The sequence below is a fragment of the Setaria italica genome, chromosome VI, assembly GCF_000263155.2.
Source record: "Setaria italica strain Yugu1 chromosome VI, Setaria_italica_v2.0, whole genome shotgun sequence".
Classification (NCBI taxonomy): domain Eukaryota; kingdom Viridiplantae; phylum Streptophyta; class Magnoliopsida; order Poales; family Poaceae; genus Setaria; species Setaria italica.
The window spans coordinates 31,463,115-31,477,831 of NC_028455.1; the positions used below are offsets into that span (position 1 = coordinate 31,463,115).

At 42.7% G+C, this 14,717-nt stretch overlaps 3 protein-coding genes across 5 annotated transcripts; 1 reads left to right on the top strand and 2 right to left on the bottom strand.

The window, feature by feature from the left end:
• Nucleotides 1–355: 355 nt before the first annotated feature.
• Nucleotides 356–2,770, top strand: LOC101769119 (transcription factor bHLH49). 2 transcript variants are annotated; one of them, XM_004973702.3, is made up of 7 exons: nucleotides 356–860; nucleotides 938–1,162; nucleotides 1,264–1,329; nucleotides 1,432–1,500; nucleotides 1,604–1,675; nucleotides 1,793–1,960; nucleotides 2,196–2,770. In XM_004973702.3, the coding sequence occupies exons 1-7, from the start codon at nucleotides 498–500 to the stop codon at nucleotides 2,319–2,321; spliced, it is 1,089 nt and encodes a 362-aa protein (XP_004973759.1). In that variant the 5' UTR covers nucleotides 356–497; the 3' UTR covers nucleotides 2,322–2,770. The 2 variants fall into 2 exon arrangements, with proteins under 2 accessions (XP_004973759.1, XP_012702420.1); XM_012846966.2 differs by having other exon boundaries at nucleotides 2,208–2,770.
• A 290-nt stretch (nucleotides 2,771–3,060) lies between these two features.
• On the bottom strand, nucleotides 3,061–7,857 carry LOC101769528 (heat shock protein 90-5, chloroplastic). The gene is made up of 19 exons (XM_004973703.3): nucleotides 7,499–7,857; nucleotides 7,185–7,258; nucleotides 6,954–7,079; nucleotides 6,771–6,864; nucleotides 6,602–6,685; nucleotides 6,331–6,474; nucleotides 6,128–6,244; nucleotides 5,969–6,013; nucleotides 5,796–5,876; nucleotides 5,549–5,653; nucleotides 5,324–5,464; nucleotides 5,130–5,222; nucleotides 4,930–5,007; nucleotides 4,601–4,855; nucleotides 4,408–4,510; nucleotides 4,144–4,315; nucleotides 3,958–4,063; nucleotides 3,784–3,873; nucleotides 3,061–3,691 (listed from the first exon to the last, which is right to left on the bottom strand). The coding sequence occupies exons 1-19, from the start codon at nucleotides 7,751–7,753 to the stop codon at nucleotides 3,488–3,490; spliced, it is 2,367 nt and encodes a 788-aa protein (XP_004973760.1). The 5' UTR covers nucleotides 7,754–7,857; the 3' UTR covers nucleotides 3,061–3,487.
• Nucleotides 7,858–9,215: 1,358 nt separating this feature from the next.
• Nucleotides 9,216–14,208, bottom strand: LOC101769936 (protein ABHD17B). Of its 2 annotated transcripts, none has more exons than XM_004973704.2 (6): nucleotides 13,586–14,208; nucleotides 10,992–11,028; nucleotides 10,538–10,774; nucleotides 10,415–10,462; nucleotides 9,842–10,320; nucleotides 9,216–9,623 (listed from the first exon to the last, which is right to left on the bottom strand). In XM_004973704.2, the coding sequence occupies exons 1-6, from the start codon at nucleotides 13,957–13,959 to the stop codon at nucleotides 9,521–9,523; spliced, it is 1,278 nt and encodes a 425-aa protein (XP_004973761.1). In that variant the 5' UTR covers nucleotides 13,960–14,208; the 3' UTR covers nucleotides 9,216–9,520. The 2 variants fall into 2 exon arrangements, with proteins under 2 accessions (XP_004973761.1, XP_012702416.1); XM_012846962.2 differs by having other exon boundaries at nucleotides 9,216–9,636.
• Between the last annotated feature and the right edge of the window lie 509 nt (nucleotides 14,209–14,717).

Sequence of the window (14,717 nt, forward strand, 5' to 3'; positions counted from 1 at the left end):
GGACACACACGATTTTTAATTACAAGCAGGCAGATTAAACAACGCCAGTGGTAGTCGGCACTGTCAGAGTGTCAGTCAGGAGGCCATGAGATTTGGTAATGTCAGATGTCAGATTAAATGGTAGGAGTAAGAAGCAAGAAGTCACAGTGGAGTAGTTAGCTACACTACTGCTAATTTCTTTTTTTTTTTTGAAATGTCCACTATTGCTAATTTCCAGAAAATTTTGTGGCCGTAAATAAGAATGATGAATTCTATTTCGAAATGAATTTGCAGGGCATTTTATTTGTATGATCCTACCTTCGCTATATACCACATCAAAAACTTGAAGAGAGATGCTTTTGGGGAGGACACTGCGATGCCAAACCGAGCTAAGCAAGCAAAAGCAAAGGCTAAAACAAGAGTAAAAGGCTCCCTTGGGCGGTCAATACTGAAGAGTTCCATAAATTCAAGAACTACCCGTTTGATCTCTCTCTCTCTCTCTCTCTCTAGTCCCCACCATGGATTCATTTGCATGGGCGACGGTCTCTCAGACCGCAGGGCTAGGCGGCGGCGTCTCCGACGGGAGAGGCGGGGGTCTCTTGCCGCCGATGCCCGGGTTCCAGCTCCCACCGCCGGCCGGTCTCGAGCACTTCTCGGTGGACTCCGGCCTCGTCGAGCGGGCGGTGCGCTCCTCGTCCTGCTTCGGCGCTGGAAATGGAACAGCACCCACTGCAAGCGCCTCGAACATCACCTTGGAGGGGGCGTCGGGTCGCCGGAGCAAGGTCGCCGGCGGGAGCAGCAGTGTCAATGGCGTCCACGGCGAGGTCGCGACCGGAGACTGCTCCTCCGGTGGACCGGAGCCGGAGAAGAGATCAAGCGAGGTAAGTTCTCACCCTACTTACTGTTCACCCGTCTCCACCAATCTTTGTCGCACAACTTTGTTGCCGTTGCGTCGTAGGACGTTCTAGGGACGGATCAAGCGAACGCGTCCACGGGTTCTGCAAACGAGGGCTCGGGCAGCAAGGGCGTCAACGGCGAAAAGAATGGCCTGGCCGCAGCGACGGCGGCGGCCGGCAAGAGGAAACGGAAGGGATCGAAGGAGCCTGACGAGGAAGGCGAAGGGTACATCCATGTCAGGGCCCGGAAGGGGCAGGCAACCAACAGGCACAGCCTCGCAGAGAGGGTATATACAAACTGCACTACAATACTATTCAGACTTTTATTGCAACATTTCAGGAGTAGCACCTGAACTGAATTGGTTCATCGAACTTTACTTTTGTGTAGTTGAGAAGGGAGAAGATCAGCGAGAGGATGAAGCTTCTGCAAGACCTTGTTCCTGGTTGCAGCAAAGTGAGCCTTCTGACCCAAAGAGCAGCCTTGTCACCCCTGATATGTGAATTACACAAGAATGACTCGTTTTGTTCTTCTTGGGATGGATTTGGTTTGGTTTAGGTCACCGGGAAGGCGGTAATGCTGGATGAGATCATCAACTACGTCCAGTCCCTGCAAAGGCAGGTCGAGGTATGGTCTCTCCTCAATCTTCAGAAAGAAGGAAAGCCACTGAAAGCTTCTCATTTGACTGAATATCTGACACTGATCAAACAATTTCCTGTTCATCTTGCAGTTCCTATCGATGAAGCTTGCGGCTGTCAATCCACAGCTCGGCCTCAACATAGAAGGGCTTCTTTCAAAAGATGTATGCAGTCGATTCATCACACCTGGGAGTTCTTCCTTGCTCTCTTTCCAGTTTGTATTTGCAAGAAATGTTCATCAAAATTACAAAACGCGCTCTGTTTCCTTTGATGACATGCAGCTTATCCGCTACCCCAGTGCTCCTTCATCTGCTCCAATCGGATTCTCAGTGGCGCAGTCAGGCATGGTCCAGGAAGGCGTTCATAGCGTGGCCAGTTCAAATGGGTTCAGAACAGTCATGCAGGACCAACTGAACGAGAGAGACTCGTTCAGGGAGCATGTTTCTCAGGTTTGCAAAGCAGAACATCAGTATTTCTTTTTCCTTTTTGTTTTCCTTTTGAAACTAGAACATCTGTATTTCCACATACCCTAGTGTGTAGTCTACAGGGCTATCAATGAAACATGTTCAAGTACTCATGATTCATGAGTCCTATTCCTAAAGGCCTTTTTTTTTGGAGTAGAAATAGCTAGCGGCTATGCATTTCTAAACGGATTGATTTTCAAGAATTCTAACGAATTCTCAGTCTCTGGAGCAGATGCCTCGCGCTTTCGATGGATGGTTCCACAATGCAGGGCAAACAGCGTACAGGGCAGTCATCGATCCTGAACATCTGAGCATCAGGCCTGATCAGGATGGGTTTCATCTGTGATGTTCATCTCCAGCTCCATGGATGACCAAAGTTTCTTCTCATCTGCAGACGTCTAGAGAGAGAGGCACAGAACTAGCATGTGCACTGGAGTAACTGCATAGTGCAGGAGCAGGACTGCGGGACTAAGTTTGAATGCTCCAGGAAAGTTTAGGCATTGCTACCACTGCTCCAGGGTTGTACATGGGGTGTCGTTTGTGTTCAGAGCTGAAAGTTCAGACACCGAAAGTAGGGATCTGTAGCTAAGAATTTATGATGTTGGAAACCCTGTCTGGGTGGAGCATGGAGTCTGGAGTGACTATTCCTGAAGATAAAATACTCACAAAAATAGGCAGAATTGCTGCAGAGTGCATTTTAGTTGCAAGGAATTGTTTGTATTGTTAACAGCGCAAGTTTGAAAACAGCAGTCGAAACATATGTTCAAATTGAACACTTACTTTTACTCGCTCCTTCTACTTATTTTTTTTTTACCACAGTATGGGCATAAGTTTTATGAATGTTTCTGCAGCCTGCAGCATTTTGTTAGAGCTACTCTTGCCTACTTCCGTTTCTGTTCCTGACTTCTTCACGGTATAGTAACAATAAGACATTAATGCAACATTAGGGATCATATAAACTTCAATAGCTCTAACCTCGTGCTTTCCAATCACCATTTTACCCTGTTGATCACTCGGACAAGTACATGAACCAATTGCCGTACAGTACAATAACGAAGGCAAAGACAAGGAGTACTCTATCGTGATGTGTAAACGGCTCAGGCAATCACCACATCGTAGCGGCCTTAGCAATGGCTTTCATTCATCATTAGTACTGCATCTCATTGCTAAAGTCAAGAATACAATACATCTGATCTTGATAAGACTACATGTCAGTCAAAATATATAAACAGGAAAAGAAATGCAATGTGGGTGGCGCAGTAGCTTTTTCTTATAGAGGGACATCTCAACTTTTTTGATGCATTCGATCTTCATGCTTTATTGATAAGGCCACTACCCCATCCAACATTAAAATGCAAGTGGCTGGCAAGTCTACACCTACAAAAATTGCCATGGAAGTAACCCGTATAAAAGGATTTGTAACCAAATAATGTCCTAGCCCATAATATTGATTTCACCCCCTGTCAGAACTAAATATCTAGCTTGAACAAAGGATGCCCAAGAGATAACTCACTAATCCCTCCACGGGTCGCTCTCGGGTCTTACTTCTGAAGGCTCAATCACCTCCGTTACAGTGCCTTCAGATGCGTCTGCCCCTGCGCTGGCCTCATCATTACTTGCTTCAGCTTCCTCTGTGTCAGACCTCCCCCATCGCCCACCAAGGGCAATCGCCATCATCTCGTAGATCTTGCCACCCAACTCTGCTGGGCTCTCAGGCTGGACATCACCAGTGAACAAATATTCAAACATATCAGTAAATGATTTTTCAATGACCTTAGAATTAAGAGATGTATTTTCATTGTACTTACAGTATATCCACTGGAGATCAAAGCAGCCTCATACAACAGCTCGACCGCCCTCTTAGCTTCTGTGCTTTCAGGCTCATTTTTGCAAGCAGCCTAACAAAAAATATTTCCCATTTATATTAGTTACCGAGCATATCAATTGTTATTGAATGGTGAGTCACAGATAATTATCCTTACGTTCAAATCCTTGATAATAGGGTGGTCAGGGTTAATTTCAAAAATCCTCCTCCCCCTCATAAATTCCAAGCTTGACGTGTCACCAAGCGTTTGTGCCTTCATGAGCCTAGTTTTGGGAAACATACATTAGGAAACAGGTCATGATTCTTCTAATGATCTAATTGCACAAGTGAACAGTAATCCTACCTTTCCATGTTGGCAGACCAACCAAACTTGCCAGATACAAGAACGCACGGCGATGAACTTAGACGCTTTGATATTTGGACCTTCGCAACCTTGTCACCAAGCTGTTGTTTTACCCAGTCACACAGGAGTGTGAATTCCTGCTTTGTTTCTTTATTTTCTTCTTCTTCGTCGCCTGCGAATACAAGTTCAGATATATATTAGTTAACGTCAAGCAAATATACAAATAGTGAATAGCAGTCTGAGCCAACTTGAGCATTTCCTCACCCAATTCCAGATCCTCTTTGCTGATATCCACAAATTTCTTCTCTTTGTAGGTCTGTAAGTTCTGAATAGCAACCTCATCTATTGGCTCAATAAGATAGAGAACCTAAATAACAAAATACCAGTATCCTGGGTCAGAGCAATGGAAGAGAAACAGCTCTTACTCATAATCACGTATGTCTATTCATGTACATACTTCAATGTCTTTCTGGACCAGCTTTTCCAAGAAAGGAGCAGTCTTTGCACTCTGGAGACTATCTGTAGCAATGTAGTATATCGCCTTTTGACTCTCAGGCATGTTCTCTACATATTGGTCAAGGCTTATCGTATCACCCTCATTTTTAGAAGAGTGGAAACGCAGCAATGGAGCAAGGCGCTTGTGATTTCCTGTGTCCTCAATGCAACCAAGCTTGATAAACTTGCCAAAGCTTTCCCAGAACTTCTTGTAGTCCTACAGCACAAATTAAAGAGCTTTAACATCAAGTAAACAGAATAACTGGTAGTAAAATAAAGATTCAGTTGTACCTCCTTATCTTCTTTTTCAGCAAGCTCTTCAATCATATCAAATGTCTTCCTGACAAGTCGCTTGCGCATAATCCTTACCTGAATAGAAAATAAGATTATCTCCACATATTTGCACACAAAAGGACTCTCTAGTAAATAAGAATCTTCCGAGTCTCCAATTTTGAAGTAAGAAATTGATAGGCATTTTGCCCACAACTTACAATTCGACTTTCTTGAAGAATCTCACGAGAAACATTGAGGGGAAGGTCATTTGAATCTACAACACCTTTCACAAAGCTCAAATATCTTGGAAACTGCAAGATACATATTGAAATCAGTAATTTATTATCCCATCGTACTTAATGAATACTAAAAGTTAATACCAAAATAGTGTTAGTGTTGCTAGATAATGTACCAGTTCACCATCAAAGTCATCAGAAATGAAGACTCTTTTGACGTATAGCCGGATATTTTTGGTCTTGGGGTTCATTATCTCCTCATTACTGAGGGGTGCCATTCCTGGAACATACAGAACACTCCTGAACTCCACCTCACCCTGTAAAAAGAAAAGGTCAGGTTAGACAGTACTCAATGTGAGAATTAAGTGCTTAATAGAGTGGAGTTTGATGAAATCACAAACCTCTGTTGTGAAGTGAGTGTGGGCAAGAGGATCCAAGAACTCATTGAATGTCTTCTTATAGAACTCATTGTATTCAGTTTTCTCAATTTCCTTTGGACTTCTCATCTGCACAGAGGGAATAGAATTCAAAAATCTGTATCCTTTTCTTCAATGGCCATTACTAAATCCTGTACACTTGTCAATGTGGAGACTAGAGTGCCCACAAGTACCAGAAAAGTATGCGATGATCAATCAACTGCACACTTACCCAAATGGGTTTTGTTTCGTTAGCCAGCTCCCAGTCCCAGTATTTCTCAGTAATAGTCTTCTTCTTCTTTTGTTTCTCACCCTGTATGTTAAACCATGCTGAATTAGTTGCAAAAGGTGTGAGGTCACTAGAAACATTAGAAAAACACAAGCAGCCCATTCAGAAAAACTAACCTCTGTTGCCTCTTCACCTTCTTTTGGCTCTTCATCCTCTTCAACCTGTCAATCAAGAAGATTAGATCAGTGCAATTAATAAAAAAGGCAATATATGCTAGTAGCCCCAAAGGACTTTCATAGTCAAGGGAATCAGCAATAATCACTATCAAGACCCACCTCAACAGTTCTTGATTTCTCCTGCCACGTGTATATGGGGAATGATACAAACTGAGAGTAGTTCTTCACTAAGCCTTGAATCCTTGAAGGGTCAGCAAACTCGTACTTGTCATCAGGCTACAAAAGTAACAAGAATGTAAGATTTCTGTTACCAAAAAAGAAAATATAAATCTAGCTATTTCATGACAATATCAGGAACATACCCTTAAAAAGAGAGTAATCTGAGTTCCACGAGTAAGCATCTTCTCAGGGTCAGTCTCTTCCTTGATGACATAAGAGCTACTGTCCGCCACAGCTTCCCACACATACTGTTTATCTGATTTTGGGCTCTTAGTTGACACCACAACCTGCACCGTGATTGGCAAAATGTTAGCATTGGTAGCACATTGAGCCCACATGCAAATTGTCAAAAAAAAAAAGTGTGTTCCATTTAAAGTATTATAACAAAAGGCACCATCAAGATATACTTCATACCTTCTCTGCTACAAGAAAAGCCGAGTAAAACCCAACACCAAACTGACCAATTAGACCATTGTCAGCCCCAAGGTCTTTGTTCTCCTGAGGAAGAAATTAATCCCACATTAGCAACAAAACAATCACACACAGATGTACAAGAATGGAAAGGGAAGGAATGACGCTGCACCTTGAGGGCCTTCAAAAATTTTGAGGTGCCACTCTGAGCAATCGTACCAAGGCAGTCCTTGAGCTCATCTTTGGTCATCCCAACACCAGTATCACTGTAGTAACCGATAATCATAAGCAAACAGTGCTATCATAGCGTCTTTTGAGAACACGACCAAGCACATCCCTTAGAACAGCAACTTACGTGATAGTAATTGTTCCAGCATCAGGGTCAGGCTTAATCCTTATTTCCAGCTCTCCACCATCAGCAAGTAAAGCAGAATCAGTCACGCCAAGAAACCTCAACTTATCCAATGCATCACTGGCATTACTGTATAGAACTCCAGATAAAATAGCATCCATAAATTACTAGTTCATGTCATCAAATGGATAATTGTATAAACTAATTATGTCCAAACCAGGAATAGCTACAAACCTGACAAGCTCCCGAAGAAATACCTCCTTGTGACTGTACAGGCTGTGGACGATCAAGTCCATTAAGCGGCTCACCTACACAAACACAAGCAGAAACAAACGAACGTGTTTCAGTAGCCAGCGTTCACATAAATGAAAGCTACACACTCAATCTTACTCTCACCCATACAAATTTGGCAACATTTCTGCCGAACTCGTGTCAGATAACCTTTTATCACATTAATCCACCTAAAAGAACTAGTTGTAACTATACCAACTGACAAATTTCATCTGAAACAACATGAATTACGGATATGCACGGCGCCCACGTCTCACCTCCGCCTGGTACTCGAACTTCTCCTCGGCCGCCTCCTCCCCGGCGGGCTTCTCCACGACGGCCGCGTCGCACCTCACCGTGACCAATCTCCCCCTGCTCCTCTCGGCCTCCCATCTGACCCCTCTGGGGCACCTCACCGCCCCGCTCCCCCGCGGAGCGACCGAGCTCGCGGCGGACGGCGCCCTCCTCTCCGCGCAGGGCCGCAGCGCCGCCACCGACGACGCGCCCAGGGTCCCGCTCAGCGCCGGCGCCATGGGAGTCAGGGACCGCGTGTGCCACGAGCTGGCGCGCCAATGTTCGGGGGAAGAGAGAGAGAGGGAGGGAGAGGGAGAGGATAAGGGGGGTTAGGGTTTTTGTAAGCTGTGCGGGGCGGGCGGGTTCAAGAGGAGGAAGGAGATGAGGCGCTGAGGAAGCATCTAGAAGGGCTGGAGCCCGAGCTCACATCAGCACGGTCGATGATGAATTGGACGGTGGATCGAGGCGAAGGGTCGATTCCATTTTTCTTCCAAACAGGCCCATCTGCCTGTGTAGTTCGGATAGCGGGCTGGGCTTATATGAGTCGAAGTCGTTTCTGTAAGGCCCAACAGGCCTTTTCTTCAAAATAAGAAGATATAGGCTTTCTTGGGCCATTAACGAAAGGGATTCGATTGTCGGAGAGCCTGCAGCTACCGTTATAAGTCATATCCATCTTCTAGATAATTAAACATCTAGCCTAATAACTGACCCACAACGGCTCAACAAACTACTCCTTTCATCCTAGAGATTTTAGGACATATTAGTAGTAGTAAAAGACGCATGTATCTGAGTTAATAGCAGTTGACTCTTATTTTTAGTGATCTTGTTAATTATAGAAAGAATTAAATGAAAATTATCCAAATGTGCCTACAATGCCTTGTATTTAGGACAAATTTTTTGAACACTTTGATGCCTTATATTACATGACGGAGGAGTATCTCAACATTTTAGATGAACTATTTTAATATTTTTTACGTAAAAATGTTGGTGAATGTAAAAAAATGCTGAGCAAAAAATGTTGGTGAGTGCAAAAAAAATATTGGTGAGTGCAAAAAAAAAGTTGGTGCAGGTAAAAAAATGTTGAGAAATAATATTTGTGAATGTAAAAAAGTTGATGAACTATTTTAATATTTTTTACGTAAAAATGTTGGTGAATGTAAAAAAATGCTGAGCAAAAAATGTTGGTGAGTGCAAAAAAAATATTGGTGAGTGCAAAAAAAAAGTTGGTGCAGGTAAAAAAATGTTGAGAAATAATATTTGTGAATGTAAAAAAGTTAAAGAAAAATGCTAGTATATATAAAAAATGTTAGCCAATGTCAAGAAATGTTGATAACAATTAAGTCAGATTTTTTAAAAAAATGTTGACGAATGTCAACAAATATTGACAGATGTTAAAAGATTTGTTGTACGTAAGCTATATGCGCTTTAAAGATAAGTTGTTTATCTATCTTACATAAGATATAAAGGAGGCCTCAGTTTGGTCATCACGTTAGTAGATGTTTGGGTTGCTGGCTTGTACCCATAAGCTGTGGCACTGACTAAGAAATGGTTCGAACAATTTGATTAACTAGACTTGGTCAAGTTTGGCAAAAAAAAATATGGTGAACATTGGCAATCCTAGTACAACAACCAAACAGATCCTTTACTTCAGCCACCAATGGAAAAGTAGTTCCTTTTGTCTAACAATTCGTACGCTAAAACTGATTCAACTGAACCGAAGGCATCCACTATATTGCATTAATCTTGTTCGAGGCAATCTTTCTTGCTGATAACAGACTGAACAGTCATCTGTACATATCACAGCGCTGTGTTTACAAGTTTCAACCAACGTATAGGGGCAAAGAATCAGAAGGTAACTTAAGAAGGTCGTGCTATATTTCTCTTTACTGTTCGTGAACATATTATGATTTCCATCACACGGAGCAACACAAACCTGTATCTAAGCAGCTGGGGGGTGGGGGAATACTGACAGCAACCAGAAATCCACTCAGTGACCACGGCGAGGCTCACTGCTGTTTTCTTTCGGAAGGACAAGGCTCAGTGCTGTGAGAAGGTTCTTTGAAGCAATCCACGTTGCACAGACCCATCGATCTAATCTTCTCTCCAATCCTGCAAACGATTACTGTGAACTTCAATTCGGTACAATTCTATCACCTTTTCATTATCATAAATTCATAAGGAAAAAAATCATAGGCAATATAATGCTAATGTTCTTGAAGTAAGAAATTGATGCAATTTATAAGGAAAAGTCCAAATTTGTAGGGGGAATGCTTCTTCAGATCAACGAAATGAAATTGTAATGTGCAAGACAAGCAGAGAAAACCAACCTATCAAAGCTTTTCCTTGGCTTTTCTGATTGCTCGTGTTCATCAATCCTGTCAAAGCAGTCGACACTTCTCCTTGATCTTTCTTTCCTGTCTGTGCTGGATCTCGCCTTCTCTCTGTGGCCTGTGCTTCGCCTGCGTTTGTCCACATGTCCGGTGCCCAGCATAGGCTGCTCATGAATCGCGCTCTTTCTCGATGGCTCCAACCTTCGCGAGATCATGGAAGGAACCTCGCAAATAGCTACATCATCAGATAGTGTTTTGTTCTCAGCTGGTGATTTTTCACTCTCAGCTGCAGATTCTTTTTCAGCTGGCAGTTTTTTTATGGCCGATAGGAACTTCTTCAAATGTCTTGCGTACACTGGGAATCTCTCCAAGTTACCATGGTCACCTCCCTCAATCCACAGAGGTTCATACTTCTGCCGGCACAGCTCCCAGAGCCGCTTCCCATGAGACCAGTCGACGACATCATCATTTGTGCCCTGAAAACAAGGAAAAAAAATACCTCAGTTTAGTTATCTGAAGCTATTAGGATTTACAAGAATCATAGCACATGGATATATACAAGGAACTTACATGGATTACCAAAACAGGGCATTTCACATGTGGAATTTTGTCAATATTCTGAAAAGGAAATAAGTGTTAGCATATACAGTGTGCGAATTACTTATCTTAGATACTTCAGTCAGCGATGCAAACCTTGTATATGTCAAACCAGTATGTTTTCTTCACAGAATACATGACACGCAAGCCAGACAGTATTGCACTGTGCAAAACAACAGCTCTTATGTGATCCAAACGAACAGCTAAATCGAGGGTTGGTCCACTGCCAACAGACTGACCATACAGAACAATGTCTTCTTGTCTAGTCCCATAAACGTCCACAAGGCACTTGTATGCAGCCTCTATGTCAGCATAGGTATTAGCTTCACTTGGCTGAAGATGGATTTTCCAGAAACATTTTGTCATTACTGTTATTCCTAGAAAGAAGCAACTACTAAAAAAACGAACTAGCTAAGATCAATAATCCCCCGAATCAAACTCCCTCGAGCACGAATAAATTTCATGGCGTCTAATAATATTGTGAGTTGGTCCTCTACTGAATATGATGTGGTATGAGCATTAGTTTAAAAAATGATAGAGATAAAATTACCTTGCCTGATGACTGTCCATAACCAGAGTAATCATACCTGTGAAGTATGATGAAATTCTTTTAAGACAAGCAACTTCAATTATCGAGAATAGCATGATCACAGAACTTGCTAAGGCTTCAGGGACTTAGACTTGCAGCATATTGTAGTTATTTAAGTGGCTTAACCAGCATGAAGAAAGAAGCTAGCATGATCGATGTCTTCACGTCGATGAAAATGTCCATATCATAAAACTATTCACACAGTAACCCTAATACACTAGTAAAAAAATAGCAACAGAAAAAAAATGAAGGTCTGTTCTGCATCTTCATACAAGCAACAGTCTACCCTAAGTTGTGGCCCATGGAAATGAAATTGACAATAAGTTTTGTGATCCTACTCCAACAGAATACTATAAATAGTTGATGCAGGTTGCACAACAGTTCTCTTTGACTTTGTCTTACATAAGAGCCGAGTTTAAATGGTTATTGACTTATTGAGGGCAGGCAGCTTCTTAAGTTTGGCGCTCCAGTCAATTACGATATATATAAAAAAGTGGAAGTTTCATGCGTTTCAAATCAATTATCAAGTGCAATATGCTGATTTCAGCTCATGCAGGATGGGTTACCAAAATATAGTATCTCATGAACTTTTGATGGTACTGTGTGCCAATAAGAGGAATCTATTTACTAGGAAAAATAGCGCTGAGAATTGCTATTGGTTTGATACGAGTAATGGCAGCCGTTTCAGTATATGACATGCCCTTTCAAACTCACTTTGACATTTTATCTTTAACCATCTTAAAACAAAAATTGTTTCAACAATATTTTCTTTTTAATCAATCTAGCCTTCTTCTGTCAACTGCTCCTACCCATAACCCATCACTCACTGTCTCACTTTTCTGCACAAACAAAACCCCTGGACCATGTCATTGTTCCCTCCTTTTCTTCACATTCCTGCAGTCTGCACCCATCCCCACCCTAGTGTGAAAATTCCTCTTGTCCTCTTAATTGTACTTAATAGGGTATTACGCATTTTGTACTAAGGAGAGAATACAAATGTGTTCCTCGAAAACAAATGGAGAGAATAGAAAGGTATATATGTGTGGCCTTCTTTTGGAGTATTTCTACTTTGCATGTTACAGTCATGTTAAAGAATAAAACTCCTAGTGCAAGATTCAACCATGAAGGTAAGTTTTCGTAAATAGAGCTAAAAATTGTGTAAGAATTTTTTTCTGAATAACATAAATACCAAAAAACTATATTTGCCTACTTTCACCTAACAGTATCTGCTGGAATGGGCACCCTAACGTGTTCTGCGCCATTGCGTGGTTCATCCATCTAATTAACGGTTCATTTGTCTGGGTTTTGTTGCTACAAACCTGGTCCTGACTTAATTTGATCCTTGGATTGAGCGAAAGATTTAATGCCGGGTAACATGTAGGACATACAGAGGGGTTGTTTTACTGTGAACTTGAGTGTCATTGTGTAGCCAAATAGTTAGCTCAAATAGCAAGTAAATTATTAAATATGATGCAGCATACTCGAAGAAATATACTGCTTGAGCAGGAAACGTGTATGAAAGCAAATCCCATGAAAGATCAAAATACTGTTGACGTGAGTGACAGTGGCCCACATAAACAAGTTTATAATCCAGCTTCAGACAGACAGACAGACAGACAGTGCAGACCTTGTAGGCTAATCAAGCAATACAAGCAATCATGTCAAGTAAACTGTAATGCGCTATCTTGTAAACTGAAGCCAATGATTAGTTTTCTGTCTACAGTACGCAGTGGGAAACAACCACAAAATCATATTGAAACCTTTGAGCATGCCACTTCCAGGAAAAAAAAATGGATAACTAGACCAGAAAAGCGTCATTAACAGCTTAATCTTGAATGGACATTAAAAATAAAAAAGAATGAAATATTTTTCAGGTTCAAGTTTGACAAATTCATTGTAAAATGGTAAATGAAATTACCACTCTCAGTCTCTGCAACAGCAGCAGCAACACAAAATTTACACAGCCAAGTATCAATGGCAAACTAAATCTTAGCCAAGTACCACGCTCATGCTCTCCCCTGATCCCATAAATCATGCGAAAAACTGAATTCCTTAAAAGAATCAGGAGCATCAATTGCACATGATACAACTTTAACAACAGAAATAAAACCCCATTTAGAAATACAAAGCTAATGAAAACCATCAATGCAAATCGCAGTAGCAGCACTTCACCCCCACTCAATAACAGTACGGAGGACCGTATGATCACTATATCCATCATATTCACTTCACGAGTCAAACAAAAAACCATCAACAACACAGAAAACGACAGAGCCAAACAAAAGAAAAACAATTTTTTATGTAATCAATCAAGGAAGCCCACTCTGAAGGATCAAACGATGATCCGATCAGATTGTGGCCTTCTCGAAAAATATGTTCCGATCAGTTTCTCATAAGAAAATTAATTCCCCAAAAATCGTTTCTTTTCACAGGATCATCATCCAGTAACTAAAGCAGTTACCCAAGGCGTGGAGTGGAGCACGCCCAACCGAGTCAAAATTACCCGAGAAATCAGTCGTCGATCACACAAGCACCTCAAGAGTTCAAGTACTTACCCCATGAGGTTGACGTGGAGGCGTGCGCTAAGCTCGACGAAGATCCCGTACATATTGCCGAGGTCGGCGGCGTTGCCATGGGAGAAGAGCACGGTGAGGCTGGCCCCGGGGTGACGCACGTACATGGCGATGATCTCCGAGCCCCGCCGCGTCCGCACCCGCCTCGCCTCCACGCCCACGCTCCACCGCACGCCCGTCATCGCCACCCTCCTCGTTGCCACCTTGCACGCATCCTCCTCCGCCGCCGTGGCATTCGTCCCCTGAGCGGCACGCGCCGGCGGCGGCGGTTCCTCCTCGTCGACCACGCCGTAAGACGGCGGGTTGGGAGGGAAGAACGCCATCTTGGAGGCCACCGATGAAGTCACCCCGCCCATTTCCAACCTCAGGCCTCCGGCCGCAGCGGCATCAGGGTCTTCTCCGGCCGGGGGAGGTGGAGGCGGGGGCGGGCAGGGGCTTCAACTTCAAGGCCAGATTCTTTTAGAGTCCTAATTGGAAAGTTTACAGCGAAGGGCTGCTCCACGAAAGGGGCTATTTGGAGTTGCAAAGTTCTTCAGGGATCTTAGAAGAAATAGTTAATTTCTTCGGGGTTTATCGGAGGGGTGGGGGTTAAAGATTGGCGCGGAATTAGGGAGGCGGAGTTGACGAGTTGCCTTTGCCGCTGCCGGGAGAACTAAAGGATGGGCTGTCACGTGATCACCGGAAGGAGCGCACGTGAGGTCCCCTTTTCAACATTTTTTTTTCCTTTTCTTTTAGCACTGAGCAGCTTCCTGGCTTTGAGCATTTCCTTTCTTTGATCCGAGCTTAATGACCAAAGATTTGGGAGGTTACTATGCCAATGCTTATTTCTAAATATGGAGCATAAGATCAAACCATTAGAATATATGAGATTTGTTACGTCCACACCTCCATCTTTGAATTTGAATTGATGTGAATAATGCTAGTAGCTAGTATAACGCTATGAGCTATGCTTGCCGGTGGAATGTATGGCCTGATCTGACAGTGGGTCTTAATGATAGTACATTGATACATATGCATTGCACGTTCTCAAAAAAAAATACAAATTGATGATGACGTGGAACAAGTTGTTTGTTTCTAAAGAACAGGAATGTTAATTACGTGTAACGTGTTTGTA